Source organism: Falco naumanni, chromosome 7 (genome assembly GCF_017639655.2).
Source record: "Falco naumanni isolate bFalNau1 chromosome 7, bFalNau1.pat, whole genome shotgun sequence".
Classification (NCBI taxonomy): Eukaryota; Metazoa; Chordata; class Aves; order Falconiformes; family Falconidae; genus Falco; species Falco naumanni.
Window position 1 is genome coordinate 52,712,521 of NC_054060.1, and position 16,260 is coordinate 52,728,780.

General features: G+C 41.6%; 1 protein-coding gene across 8 annotated transcripts in view; it reads right to left on the bottom strand.

Annotated features, from left to right (window-relative positions):
• Window positions 1-16,260, bottom strand: part of RAD51B (RAD51 paralog B) — a 405,510-nt gene that overhangs the window by 133,760 nt on the left and 255,490 nt on the right. For all 8 annotated transcript variants that reach the window (XR_005828893.1, XM_040600854.1, XM_040600852.1 and 5 more), the window contains one exon: window positions 5,739-5,817. Coding sequence is in view for 7 of the 8 variants with exons in the window: in XM_040600854.1 (XP_040456788.1) it covers window positions 5,739-5,817 (79 nt within the window). In the remaining variant the exon portion in view is untranslated. The remainder of the gene's footprint in view (window positions 1-5,738; window positions 5,818-16,260) is intronic.

Consider the following 16,260-nt stretch of genomic DNA (forward strand, 5'->3'; position numbering starts at 1 on the left):
TTATTTGGCAGCCATGGAGTCTGATTACACCAGCAAGGCTTTGCCAACGCTGCTGCAGAGCAGTAGAGCAACTCCCACAAAACCACCTAGTGAGTACACCCTCACCCAAGCAAATACCATTCCTGGGTCAGGTTTAGTAACCCATTCCTCAAAATGCCATGAACTGGTTGGACAAAAGGACATTTTTGTTGATGTCAGCTGTGACTTTTCTGGCATGGGATGATGGGAGTCTTACTTTTTTCACATTCCTTACTCCCAGGATAGACCTAGCCTACAAACCAATCGTGCTTTTTTGCTCTCATTATTACAAACCTGTTAGAAATAGCATGAGGCTTTCAGTGTCCTGTGGGGAATACAGCAAAAACGGTTCCACCCCACAGAGATCCTAACAATGATCAGTTCATCTTTATCCCTCCAACAGGGCTGGAAATCACCAGTGGCACTGCAAATCTGTTACCATCTCAATAGCAATGCACAACTTTATTCCCATTAATCTGTCTTCCATCCATTCACACATCAAGTACAACCCTGCTTCATTTTACAGATTATATCCATGTTGCTCCAGACAAAGCTCACTTTATAGTTACAGTTCTTCAATTGAATAAAAGCTTTTGATGTAGTAAATCATTGTCTCGCACTGTTCAAACTCACACAATACAATACAAATAATGCTGCCCTTTCTTTGAGAATTCCCTTTCTACCTCACTACTCATTTCTTTACAAAATAAAATGAGGCACTTTTCACTTGCTTCAGCCATATAAATTAGTTATAGCACTTCAGAGATAGTTTGCCATGCTGCACTACAAACCCAGGCCCTATATTATTTTGAGATCAAATAAGCCTCTTTTATTACATTAATGACAGATGAAATATTATGTACAAAGGTTTCCCTAGATTTAGCTCTTCCTAGATCTCTTCCCTCTTAGTACAGTGAAACTTTAAGACATTCTCTTCTGAGGGCCACATATCTTTTGTTTCTACTTATCAGAAGTTACCTGCCTCAATAAGACATCACAGGTAAGGTAAGCGTGGTTGCGCGCACACAGACATGGGTGCAGTGGAAAAGAGGGCAGGAGAACTGGTGGATTGATCAATTAACTGAGCATCCAGTTCTGCTGGCACAAAAATCAAACTCTTCTCTTTAGCAGCACAAGGTATACTGCCCTTTTCTTGGGTAGTGAGGGGAGCCAGTCAGCATGAGACAAAAGTTCTGAGGTTAAACCTGCAGCTAATTATAACTTTCTTCCAAAAGGAAGAATAAAACATAGCAGGATAAATCTTAATGTCAAGTACACTCATGCAAAACGGCAACCATTTAATAGCAACAGTGCTTTGTTTAGCACTGAAGGTCATGACAAGAACTGAGGTCAAAAGCTGAAGACAGGCAAATTCTAATCTGAAATATAGAACAAATATTTAGCATCAAGGTAGCTAAAACTTGAAAACACTGTCAAGCCAAACCAGGAACTCACATTTCTTGACGCCTTCGAATAAAAGTGAATGCCTTTCTAGAAGACATGATTCAGAGTAACGTAAGTTATCAAGTACTTGAAGGAAACATGTATGATATATGGGAGGTCGGTTTGGATGAACTGCTGATTCCACCCATCCTTAAACTCTATGAAATTGAAAATAAATCATTACTCAGAAACAAGTCCTAGCTCACTAGTATTACTTGCCTTATGTTTTCAGTGCTTCTGAGCTCTTTCAGTGAAGAGCAACGTTAATCACTTGGTTAAAGCATTCAGCAAAAAGTCCCAACAGACTCCCCAGTTGGCAACCAGCCACCATGATCCCTGTCTTCTTTGCAGCACCATCCTCTTGGCATTTACTTAGGTGAGATGGAATGAAACTTACTTCCACAAACAGCTGAGCTACCAGTTGCTATTAGCTAGGCTCTGTTGCTAGCTCGTATTTATGCCCCAGAATGCTGCTGCTTCTAAAGCTAGACATTGACAGTTGACTACAGAATACAGCTTAAAACTGACATCAGGTTATTTAGCCTATGTTCTTTTTGCATATGTGTGTGCATGGCTAAGTGGCATCTTCTAGTTCAGCTGACCTAATCCAGTATGCGCTACATTCAGCTTCAATGAAACTGCTAGGCAAGAACAGCCCAGAATCTGTTCTAATTGATACACCAGGAACAGAATTACCAGCTAATAATTTCCAATCCAAACCAGAAATTATATCACTGTCAATGAGAAAAATAATCTTGTGACTTGCACCTTTAATCAAGTAGTTCTGGACTTTTTTACTGTTGTTCATCTTTTTAACAGTATCACTTAATTCACTTTAACTACTATATTGAATGAGAGAAGCAAGAGCAAGTCCTTAAACAGAATAAACAAACAGACAGTAAAACTCCCAGATTTTGTGGTGCATAGATCCATGCTTCTGCCTCTCCGTTTAAGATCTCTACAAAACAGAGATCTGCTGTCAGACTGGATTTTGTACTCACAAGTCAGGTTTATCACAGAGTCCCACTGTACAGCATGGCAGTACATTACATGACATTGTATTGCAATGTAAAGGCAACTGAGGCTTTTTTTGGGTTTGCATTCTACCCCCTCCACAGCATGGAGCATGCTGAAGCAAAGAAAGGAGGAGACTGAAGACTGACTTCCCTTGCTAAATCTCTGACCGGCCAATCTTGCTTTCCAATCATCAAATTTCATTTCTCTAGTCTGCAAGTGGAAATAAAAGAGTAAGTGAATAAATGGATTATTTTCATCCCTGAACAATTCAGGTTTATAAAAGCAGAGAATTTTCTCTGTGGCACCCTTGGGCCTTCCTTTGACAATAAAAGAGAAGCAGTTCTGCCTTCACTAGGGTCTCCTCGGAACACTTCTGTGCTTGCACTGAGGCCATGAGATGTAAAGATACCAGGGAAACAGAGCAGCGATTTACATTGACAAAGAGGATTTTGATACACTCCTCCAAATGGGGCAGCATTACCATCTTAATAGCCTTTTGCTCTCAGCCCTCTTCCTGAGGACGCTGGAGATTTTTTGCAAATGGAGAACAGTTCCGCTTCCCATTTTAACTGCAACAATAGCAGAAGGGCTCCTTAAACTGCATCAAATAGCAGCCTGTGAAATCCCTAACTAGCCACACTGCCTCTCCTGCCGTTTTATTATCCTCTGGCCCACAGAACAAAAGGGGGGGAGCTCCTCCTCATTTTTAACCTATTCCACACATCCTAATCCCTCAGAGGTGGCAATGGAAATTGCTTGTGGAACTGTTAAATCACACTTTCACTTGTCTTTCATTCCCCATTCACCCTTGCTAATCAAGGAGTTTCCAGCCACATTTTCCGATATCAATTTGTTTATGGCCTATTGGTTAACGGTCCTGGGATGGGACCCCCTGAGTAAAAAGAAAGAATCCTGGGCACTTTAGCCAGCTGCTGCTTCTCGCCAGTTCCCACACCCATCCACTTGTTCCCATCAGCCACCCTGAACGTGCTCACCTCCTGACACCAACTGAATTAAACAACAAAGCTTGAATGGGAAAGCTGCTTTTGCAATCCGGCTGTGGGACAGATCCGACTTGTTAGTGCTATATAATGTCCCTCAAGCAGCAATGCAGGGACATTCCCTCACCGTCTGACCTATGGCCGGTTGCCTTACTGACATCTTCTTACCTTACATACAGCTTCACTTCGGAAAGAAGCACCAGCTACAACTCTCATAAAAACTCTAGCCCCTCTTGCATGAGGCAGCCTGGTGCCACTTTCTGCATCTTACCCAAAACAGGCATTTCCAGGTGATTTGCTTGCTTCCTCTTTCCACAGAAATAATGATCACTGGAGTGTGGGATGAGAACATGCAATATTTACTTTGTACAACTCAGAAAGATGGCTTGCGTGTTAAGTGCTTACAAGTGTCTAAAAGTAGTCTGGGGCACATCACCAGGGGAAACATAATGGTGTAGTTAGAAAGTAAGAAAAGGCTTACAGAAGGAAGAGCTTCAAGTTGCCTTCCAAAATATACTAAGAACGCCTGATATTGAAACAGCATTTACTTAGAGAAATTCAAACTGGTATCTCATCCGTTTTTAGAAAAATTGTGAATAATGTTTTAAATGTGTACCCCAGAAACATAAGGATACAGGGAAAAAGGCAATTGTCATACTCATAATACAGTGCTATGCTTCTATCAGAGAGTCCTGCACCATCATCATTATGTGTTACCAGGCCCATTTGTTCTTTAAAGGTAGGTTCACTCCTTGGAAAGCTGTATTCCTGGCTCACAGAAAAGAACCTAAACAAATAAAGATTCTGAATAAACGCTTCCCACTTCTGAAATGGGAAATCTTTCCCAAAGTTTCACTACATTAGTACCTAAGGACAGAGCAGGAAATTGTCTGCCTTTTTTTGTAATGACCAGAAACATCTCTGCAACTCAGAAGACATTCAAGATAGAGAAGTAGCTTGCCTTTTGCCCTATACTGAACTAAAACATGTCTAGACCAACTCTTGCAAGTCATCTCTGTTTAAACTAATAAAAATAGTTTCTAGTTTCTGTAGCCTTTTAAAAATTACTTTTACCAAATAAAGCAGATCAAATGCCCAAAATGCTATCAAGAATACACGGGGTATAATGTTCAAAGGCTTAGGAAACAGCAGATGGAACCCCACGTTATCATTATGGAGCTGTATCAAATGGAAGAAAAAATGTATGATAAAACATTTTTGGTTTGTTTTTTATTTTTTTTCCTACATTGTGTATCATTAGAGATATAAGTGTATTTAGTCATTAGTAAATGTAAGTATGTCGTTGGTCTGGTACAGCCTGTTTGAAGGTGAGAAATGGGCAATCGGAAGAGAATTGTTCACATACCTTAAAACGTTCATAGTGCTGTATGGGATCAGTGATTCTCAATCACTGGAACCTGTGAAACAGCTATACTCACTCGTCTTAATGCCATGGCTGCGTATCAGAGTGTACCTTTTGAACAAAAAGTGACAGGCACTAACTAGTTTTATTTAGTCTGCTAAACTGATGCAGCGATCAGGAGCCAGGTGTGTATCAACAGACAGTAACTCAACCAAATTGATCTATTAATGTCTGCCAAAAAGTAAGGACATTAAAGGAAGAGTTGTTGGGATAAATGGGAAAAGAAAGGAAGAGCTGAAGTTCCCTTTTTGCTGTGGTCTGAAAGTACATGATTTAGGACATGGCCACAAGGAACCCTAGTTCCCTGCCATCATGGTAGTAATATCCAGCTTTTCAGTATACTACCTCATCTCCTAGAGAATCTGAGGATTATTTAAGACCATGGGGAATTAGCAATAAAATTATCACAAAAAATAGAGAACAGATATTAATTTCCTGGATTTTTATTGTTGTCAAGCCATTTGCTAAAGAAGAACCATTTATTAGAGCAGGTTATTAATGATAGATGGGTATGCTTCTCCCGGAGAAACCTATCCCACAGGAGCAATGTTGCCAGAACCATTCTACTTTACCTTGAAGGAAAACAGGGAGCCTCGATTAATAATTTCAGAGCCCATTCTTAGATCCAGGGGAATATGAAAAAACTAATGTAGTATAATCCAAGACAAAACAGTGAACGCAGCAGAAGGACTGTCTTTGTTAACCAGACTGTTTAAATGTGTGGGTTTTTAATTAGGCACAAACAGCACCATTTTCAACAATAGTTGCTGTTACCTACATTCAGCCTGCTTAAAATACTAACTAAAAAGGCAAAGCAGTCAATGCTCTGGTCTTACCTTGCAGAACCAAGCCTGATTTCTCAATGGTGTAGAGAAAAGCGGAGAAAGGAGCAACAGGAGATTTAGCAACCAGAAGCTGCAAAACAAACAAGTAATATATAAGTACTCATCTTCATAACATACTGATCAGAACTCAAATCCGTAGAATAATCCCACTGGACTTAACTTCCAGAAGTAGTAAAGCATATTGCACAAATAACAAGGTAGTTATTGTTCTAGACCTGTCACTTCTAAGTAGAGGTCTTCTCATGCACATGTATAGATCCTGCTGCATTTTTAAAAGGAGCATAGGTCCTAAAAAAACACTGTCATGAAAGCAGCAAGTTTTGCTTGTCTTACTGGCATCCTATTAAGCTTAATCGTTCCTGCTGGTTCAGGCGGTTGCACTCAGATAGAGACAATTTTGAGCACAACTGCAACTGTCACTGTGTAACACAATTTTAATTGCCATTAGCCACTCCACACATACACCCCCTCAGCTTCTCCAAGAACTCCACCCGTTGTCTTCCTCCAGCCCCTGGAAGCAGTGTGGTCCACCACCACACCAGGGACGGTAACGTGCCATGGAAGCACCTGGATGTCTTTTTTTGCAAAAGGAGTAGTGACTGAGTCAAGCTTTATTCAAGGGTCTTTTCCTTGGAGTATGAACATATGAACTGGAATTTCCTTGAAGTGTACAGCACATAAACACTAATCTAACGGTCCCCATGTGGGCCCTGCAGAAGATACTGACAGCAGAGACTGTGCTGCTGCTCTGCCTCCGGCACAGGGCTGCTGAACAGAGCTGAAACATGTTTCTCCGCTCACTTCTTCAACAGCTAGGGAAGGCTGGGAACTGGAAACCAGCCCTCTCAGTGGCAGCTGTGCATCCTGCAAGAGTCCTCCTGCCCTCCCGGCCCCTAAGGACTCGGTCTGGGCAGGTGGTCCCCCCTCAGCCCGTGCTGACCCTCTGCGGGGATCTGCTCCACGCAGAGCAGCACCGCAGGGCCCGAGCAGTAACTGCTCAGGACACGAAACAGGGATGCCGGCTTCCTTTCCTTCAGTGCACCAATTTCACCTCACCTGTCCGTGAGCCCTGCCTAGCAGCCTGCTGTGGAAACGTCACACACCTCGGCGCCTCAGTGTCCAAACCCCTGACAGATACTGCACCCTCTCAGCCCAAGACAGGCAGCCCCTCAGTCAGACACATCCAAATGCAGATTTCTTAGAACCACAGACAGTAGCAATCTTATATTTAGAGGTGTGGGGCACAACAGGTCCTGCCGATTTCAAATGGAGTAAAAAAACCCCATTATTTCCAAAGGTCATGCCCTAGTTCTGCCAAACATTCAAGCACTCTTTAAGGGTCACTGCATATGAATTTCGGTTGGCGGTGCCTAACGACCAGCAGGGAAACAGTGAGCAGGTTTTATAAAAGCCAAGAGAGACTACAGAAAAACGAGGAAGTTCACGCTCACCAAAACAGCTCACATTTCACTGAAAAGTCAGGACAGTATTGAATAGCTTCATCGATATACAGGACTGGGACATTGATTCCTAAGTTGAAGATTAACAATATCAAGCACTAGAATTTTGAGCTCTGCGGTGTCCTTATGTAACCAGATGACTTGGCAGCAAATTCTGCTGCAGAATAAAGGCTCGTGTGGCTTTCCTGTAGCACCTTAAATGCTAAAGATGTCTGTTTAGTAGGTAGGTTTCATTTGTAGTTGTAAGTAGTCTGCAGGCAGGACCACGCTTAGATGTCTTGCAGCTTCTCCTCATCTGATTCTGATACAGGCTAAAGAAACAAAATCCTCATATCTGGTTCTTCAAACACAACCATTATGATGCACAGCTACCTGACATTTTTACGGCTTTTGGAATTTAAACCAAACGTAGTCTCCCTTCTTCTTCTTCAGACAGTAAAAATTTAAGGCAGGCACATAAAGACCACAAATAGAGCCGAAGAACATCAGACCACTCCAAATGTCAATGTTTTCCTTTCACTCATACGAAGCTGGCAAAACCACCTCAGGATGCAATACAACCTTTCTGAACTACTCCAAATAGGAAAACTGCTGTGGTAGCACTTTCCCCTCTTCCATGTTAATTACCATTCTCTCTGGAACTAACTTCTGGAGAAAGGAGGGGCACGTCACATCCCATGTCCGTGACGCACCTTGACAAACCTGAATTCCCTTGCCCATAATTATCCCCAGAGCCAGCACTTCCCACAGACGTGGCAGAAGGGGGACTCTGCCAGGAGGAAGGCAGAGTAGCTCCTGGTGCTTCGCACACCCCCTCAGCTCTGAGAACATGAGCAAGAGGATGGGGTGGAAAAACTGCAAACGCTCAACTACAGTCTCCCACAACAGCTGGATGTTTAACTGGAAAGGCCCAAAGCAAAACAGTTATAAATCTGACATCTAAGGTCACATTTTTGGCATTCTGTGCAGTACTATGCACATAAAGGCTAACCTATATATGCTCTAGACACAGTTGTACGTGCAAATGGATAGACATTCAAACAGCCCTATGTACATTCTGTTACTGCATTTTTACACAGTTACAATATGTGCATAACTAAGTATAGCAATGAAAAAATATAATAAATCACATCCTTTCAGTAGCACATCATGTGGCTCCTCCGAAAAGCTGCTGCTGCACTGTTACATCTGAGGCTCAGAATTAGCTTCTCTTTTAGTGAAACAGGAACAGCTCAGAATATTTAAAGGTATTGCTTTAGTTTGAAAGTTTGCTTACTGATGTATTGGCTCTGGCTGAGCCCCACAGCAGCCATCCCAGTGCTGTGCTTGTACTGGTAGCCAGAAGGGTGCTGCTAACACACCGGTGTTTGGCTGCTGCTGAGCAGCGCTCGCACAGCACCAAGGCTGGCTCTCCAACATCCCCCCATCACCAGCAGGCTGGGGGTGGGCAGGGTCTTGGGAGGGGACAGAGCCAGGACAGCTGACCCAAACTGACCAATGGGATATTCCATACCATATGTTGTCTGCTCAGATATAAAAGCTAACAGAAAGGAGGAGGAAGGGGGTGGCATTCGTTATTTACAACACTTGTCTTCTGGAGCAACTGCTACACGTACTGAAGCCCTGCTTCCTGGGAAGTGGCCGAACATCGCCTGCTGATGGGAAGTAGAGCATAACATCTTTTGTTTCCCTTTGCTTCTGCGTGTGCGACTTTTGCTATTGCTATTGCTTCATTAAACTGCCTTTATCTTGACCCACAAGTGTTTTTTTTCATCTTATTTTCTCCCCTTACCCTGTTCTGCTGAGGAGGCGAGTGACAGAGTGGCTTGGTGGGCACCTGGCATCCAGCCAAGGTCAATCCACCCCAAATGAGAAGTATAACCTTTGAAGTATGATTGCATGTTTCACAACCAGATAAGAGTACACAGAATTATTTTTTTATAACACCAAACTCTTTTAAAAAAAAGTACATACATATTTAGATTTGTGTTTCAACCAAAGAGAAAGAACTGTAAAAGGTCATTGCAAGCCATCCTTTGGTTGGAATAGCCAACACAGAGTTATGTATACACAAGGAACTTGTAAAACATAGAAAGAAATAAATATCAAAAAAAGAAAATGATGTTTTGGAGGCCAAGAAGTGGAAGTATAAATCAGGGATCACCAAAATCAAGGTGAAGTTGACCCTGGAAAGATTATAACAATATCAAAAAGGAAATAAAAATTGGAATTATAATGAAATGACATTGGGATAATGATTAAATATATTCTAGATAAGAGTGAAAAAGTAATTGTTTTCAGCACACAGAATGATGCTGAATAAAAGGAAAAGGCAAATAATGGGAATTATCTATATCATATAGATACAGAAATAACAACTGAGTGGAAAGAAAACTCCAGGAGCTTAGCACAGTCAGTAGAAAATAGATATTCTCTTTCATTAAAACACTGTAAGAATTCAGCATGTGAATTTAGGTCTGATAGCTAGTGTTTGTCATACATCTGTGAAATTGAAGATGATGCAATGTAACTGAGAAGTAGCAAACATAGTCCTCAAAGGGAAGAGAAAGAAGTAAACTGGTGAGTTGAGGCCTGTAATCTGATTTCAGTATCACACAGGACTTTAGAAGAAATTTTGAAGGGAAGAGTAACTAAAGACTTGGAAAATGGGATAAAACAAAACATGGATGTCATACCAGACATAGCTGACACGATCTTTTGAATTTATTAGAAATCTGAAATACATTTGACCTCATCTATTTGGATCTCTGTAAAGCTTTTAACAGTGCTAAATTGGGAACTGATAACAAAACAAGGATAAGCACAGAAGCTGTACAACAAAAGGGGAAACAGTCAGTTATTGAAAAGGAAACACTTCCCAGCTATATTAGTACCTCACAAGATTACTGACCCACAGGGTTATGTAGCCAGGCCAACGGCAGACCCAATTGTACAGTGCATCACTACATACAACTGGCAAAACCAGGGATACACTGATGTGTACAAGCCACTAGCAAGCTTTAATCTGGAATACCATGTTCTGTACAGGTCACTCATGAACTCAAACTGCAAGAGACGGGCTGTATGCTAGTGAGGAGAATGGAGTGCTCATCTGAGAGGCCGCTAGAGAAAATTAACTCAATAAAGCTAGCAAAAAGGAAGGCTGACTGTTGTCTATGTATGTAAGTGAATGGGGAGAGGGGAAATAAAGAGAATGGAGCAGGAAGGAAGAGAAGAGCTTCTCCAACTAACAACACTGGCACAAGAACAAACGTGCAGCCATGAAGACATTTTGGCTGGAAATTGTAAAGTTTATAACCATCAGTAAACTGAGATTGTGGAAAAGCCTTCAACTTAAACAGGCACGGCTGAAAAAACCCAAATCTTTGCTTTTAGGATTCAGATTAAAATATTTATGAAAGGGATACAAAGCAGTGTCTGGAATGTACTCCATGACCTAAGAAGTCTCTTCAAGTCCTGTGGGCTTCCCGAGAAACATCAAAACCCTGCCAACTCATCTTTCATGCTGACAGAACTGACAGAGTTGGAACAATACATACTAACAATGTCCCTTGATGGTCCATATGCAAATAAGGATCTTTGTGGTCAATAAACCAATAAAAAGTTGATGGGTTTCAAATACAGAATTTATAATTTAAAGTCTTCTCATCTCTGTCTTCTGGTGAGCATCTGCTCCTCTCCCTATGATTCCAAGAAGCCACCTGAGGATGTGGAGAACACAAGGGGTCTTCCAGGATAACTCAGAAGCAGACAGTTCAGGCAGAACAGGCATTTCTAAAACACACATATATTTCAATAAATGTCTTGTTCAAATTCTATGCCAGTCCTGGCCAAAAACTGGAGAGAGTACAGAAAGGTTTATTTTTATCTGAACCTGGATCTGAAACAGAATTCTTTATTAGCAAGCTGAAACAGAAACCTCTTTCCACAATCTCAATTTCACAAATTTAAGATTAAGAACCAAAATTTTCAGCCCAACATAAAAAATTTCCTTGGTTCCTCTTTCGCTTCAGGAAAAGAAAGGAAAATACAATTCTATTTATGTTCTTGATGTATGTAAAGAAATCTATTGCTTTGTTTCCTTACCAGATAAGTGAAAGACACACCTTTTATGATGAGCACTATTTAATCAAGGAATCAAAGATGAGATCTGGGCCTCATCAGAATTTTTTTCCTATTGACACTTCAGTGCAGTCAAAGTTGCACCAAAAGGGGTACACATTTTGAGATTAGTAAATAGCAATAGTAAGTAATAGTCTAAAGATGTTAACAGGCATTTAGATTACGAAAATGACTTTTTAAATGGTGAAATGAATAGAAAATAGACATAGAAAACTGATGAAAGAGTACTGAGTCTTTCTAATTTATCCTATCCATGGTGCTTCTGGAATCTTATGTGCTATCCATGAGCTTCTGGAATGGACTATAAAATCCAGATGCAGCTATTCTTACTCTTCTGTCGTACTAAATTATGCACGAGAAAGATGGATGAAAGAAGTAAAAATCAAAGCTATTTTAAGTTTTTCAAAATCTTAATTTTACAAAATGGTCAAATCTTAAGTTTCCTTTCTTTTCTTTCTAGCATCACATTTCCCTGTCAGGAGGTTTGTAATAACTATTTATTATTTGAACACAATGTAGAATAAACATAAAACAACTGAAAAATTATTTCTACCATGAGGCACATTAAGAACACAAAAGTACTATGGAAGAGGAAATACATCACCTTGATGAAAAGTGAATAGAAACTGGATAGATGCCATTAGATTAGATAAAGGAAGATAAATGGGAGACAGGCAGAACAGTCGAGAAACAAAAGGCTTAGTGAGCACTGATGATGACAGCAGAAAAACTGAACATTAAAGTTTGTTTTTTAAGTAGGGAAAGCATTTTTATCAATACAGTTTATTGTTTATAAACTTTATGGAAGAGGTGAATCGCAGAAATTCATTGCAGAAGCCCAGCAGAAAATACTTATTATTGGGGCAACATCCCCCATCAACAGCAAGGAAAGTGATGAATTGGAAAATGTATTGGATGGACTTGCAGCAGTAGTCTGATAACCAGAAATCACGTCCTGCCAAAAAAAATAAAGAAGAAGGGGACAGTCTTATATCAAACTAGTTATCAAAATGCCAGGATGATAAACTCCTAAATAGTGAAATAATAAGATGATTTTGACTGAGCTATAAGCTCTCACATGGTAAAAAAATATATGATTGCATAATGGCAAATTAATTATTTTAACAAAAGAAATGGACTAAGATGTTTCAATGAGATATTTGAGAAAATCAGCTGTATTAACATTTAATACGTTATTTCTGTTTAGACCTGAAAGACATCCAGTTTCTTCTCCATTTTTTTACTGAGACTGTTACAAGAAACTGGTTCTTAGCAATGACTGAGGAACATGAGTGAAACCATTTGAAGCCTCTTTTAGTATGTCAGTTTCTCCTTATTAGTGAACAGTCTTCTCTTTTACTCTCTTTTTATTAAAGCCCTGGAGGGAAGAGGAGCCCAAGAAAGCTGGTTAATATTCAAGGGTCACCTCCTTCAAGCTCAGGAGCGATGTGTCCCAAAAAAGAAGTCAGGCAAAAATGCCACAAGGCCTGCATGGATGAACAAGGAGCTGCTGGACAAACTCATACACAAAAAAGCTGCCTACAGAGGGTGGAAGCAAGGACAGGTAGCCCGGGAGGAATCCAGAGAAACTGTCAGAGCAGCCACAGATCAGATTAGAAATGCTAAAGCCCCGATAGAATTAAATATGATTAGAGACATCAAGGGCAACACAAAAAGCTTCTATAGGTACATCAGTGATAAAAGGAAGACTAGGGAAAACATGGAACCCCCTCCAGAAGGATACGGGAGACTTGGTTACCAGGGACATGGAGAAGGTTGAGGTACTCAATGACTTTTTTCCCCTCAGTCTTCACCTTCACTTCATCTTCTCAGGTTCAAGAACATCTAAGGAATCTAAAGGTGCACAAGTCCATGAAACCCAATGAGATTCATCCATGGGTCCTGAGGACACTGGCAGATGAAGTGGCTAAGCTGCTATCCATTGTATTTGAGATGTTGTGGCAGTCCAGTTAGAGTTCTCACTGACTGGAAAAGGGGAAACATAACCCCCATTTTTAAAAAAGGAAATAAGGAGGTCCCAGGAAACTACAAGATGGTCATTCTCACCTTTAAGCTCAGAAAGATCATGGAGCAGATCCTCTGGGAAATTATGCTGAGGCACATGGAAAATAAGGAGGCAATTGGTGACAGACACTATGGCTTCACTAGTGTGAATCGTGCCTGACAAATCTGGCCGCCTTCAACAATGGGGTTACAGCACTGGTGGATAAGGGAAGAGCAACCAACGTCATCTACCTGGACTTGTGCAAAAGCATTTGACATTGTCCCACACAACACCCTTGTCCCTAAACTGGAGAGACACGGATTTTATGAATGGACAACTCACTAGATAAGAAATTGGCTGGATGGTTGCACTCAAACAGATCATTGCGGTCAGTGGCTCAATGTCCCAGTGGAGGCCAGTGACGAGTGGCACTCCGCAGGTGTTAGCAGTGGGTGGGACCAGCACTGTTTAATATTTTTGTTGGTAACATGGACAGTGGAATTGAGTGCACCTTCAGCAAATTTGCTGTGTGGTGCAGTCAACATGCTGGAAGGAAGGGATGCCATCCACAGGGACCTCAACAGGCTTGACAGTTGGGCATGTGCAAACCTCATGAAGTTCAACAAGGCCAAGTGCAAGGTTCTACACATGGGTCAGGGCAATCCCGAGCACAAATACAGGCTGGACAAAGAATGGGCTGAGAGCAGCCCTGATGAGAAAGACTTGGGGGTGTTGGTAGACAAGAATCTCAACATGGCTCAGCAATGTACGCTTGCAGCCCAGAAAGCCAACCGTACCCTGGGCTGCATCAAAAGAGGCGTGACCAGCAGGTCAAGGGAGGTGATTCTCTCCCTCTGCTTGGCTCTTGTGAGACCCTGTCTGGAGTACTGTGTCCAGCTCTGGGGCCCCCAACATAAAAAGGACATGGACCTGTTGCTGCAAGTCCAGAGGAGGGCCACGCAGATGATCAGAGGGCTGGAGCACCTCTCCTGTGTGCTGAGAGAGTTGGGGTAGTTGAGCCTGGAGAAGAGAAGGCTCTGGGGAGACCTTGGAGCAGCCACCTGGTACCTAAAGGGGGCCTACAAGAAAGCTGCAGAGGGACTTTCAAAAGGGCATGTGGTGATAGGATAGGGGGGAATGGCTTTAAGAAGAAAGAGGGAAGATTTTGATCAGATATAAGGAAGAAAGTCTTCTCTGTCAGAGTGGTGAGGCACTGGAACAGGCTGCCCAGAGCAGCTGTGGATGCCCCATCCCTGGCAGTGTTGAAGGCCAGGCTTCATGGGGCTTTGAGCAACCTGGTCTAGAGGAGGATGTTCCTGCCCACGGCAGGGCCGTTGGAATTAGATCTTTAAGGTCCCTTCCAAACCAAACCATTCCATGATTCGATGATTCTATTTTGTTCTGTGTTAAACTTTTCCTTAGGTTTCCTTTTCTGCTAGATTTACCTTATCTCATCTTTCATACTGACAAAACGCACATACGTGCACTAAGGACCAAATGAATAACAAAACCACATTTACAGCCAACACATATTTTAGAATTCAGACGCACTGACCAAATACGTGAGATCTGTGAAAGCAGTCTGGCACTCGCTATGCTTTCTGGCCTTACTGAAACGACACTAGCTTGCTGGGATTTTTGGCTAATTCACATTGTTTTCCTATTGCAGTACACAATCATTGTTAATAGTTCATTTCAGGAGAACTCTTCAGTGACACCATATTTACTTGGAAGGACATGGCTGAGAATTGAGAAGGAAACCTACACCACTGACAGTGTCATTCAACAGGGAAAAGACAATCTCTCAAGGTTCAGTTAGACTCATGTACTAATAAGATCAGTGTTAAGCTAAACAAATCTTTCCCCTAATTGTGCCAAATTGTTTGAGTGGACAATCTTCATGCCAGAATTTCCCTTCTTATTGTAGATTAGAAGGGTTGTTTTTTCAGCTGCAACAGAGCCCAGGAAAAAGCCAGTAAGGAAAACAACGAAGTTGATTTTGCATCAGATATCCCAGCAGACCTCATAACTGTTTTTTCTGCCCTGCCTTCTGGTTCTTCATGGGCCCTATGTGCAGGAATTTGATATATTCCAGAAACCGAAGTGGCAGTCCTTATTCTGTAGATCATTTACTTCTGAGCAAGAGCTGTAACCCAGTTCCCAGGGCCAGCTCTCTTTCCCAATCCCACAGGTCATGCTGCCTCCAGTCCACTGGAAAGGTGCCTGAGGAGAGAACCAAGAGTTCCCTAACAGGCACTAATGCCACAGTGGAATCAAGGTTTCACACAGCAGTATACCAGTTGTTCCCTGCTCCCTCTTCACACTGAAGCATCCTCCAGGGCAATGGGATGGCTTTTCACAAGGTAGGAGAAAAAATGGTTGTGCTTTCTGCCAAGTCACACCAAACACTAGCGGTCATCAGCCCTTGGAGCTCTCTGAGGCTTCAGTCTCACAATGGGTTCTGATTTACCTTGGGAGATAACTGCTCCTTGTTGCAGAAACAAAAAGTGAGCCTAGTACATTTTCAACGTTCTGGTGAAAAAAAATGTAGTTCAGGTATCCTGCAATCATTTTCTAAGCTTGCAGGACATACCTATAAACAATTTACTGATCTCCCACTGCACATGATTCTTGGGATAACAACATTTTGCTTGTATATGGTGCTTAATCTGGAGATTTTAAAAAGGCTTTACAAGAATGGGGAAAAAATAACCCCATTATGCATTTGGGTAAATAAAATTTCAGAAATTCAATAAATTCCTAAAGATTGTATAGCTGATATTGGTATCAAAATCTGAATAATTCATTATCAAACCACATTGCCTTCACAAGCAAATCACTGAAGAATTCGTTTGACTTTATTAGGGACCTGTGTTTTCTTACGGAAATTATCATCCCCTGCTTT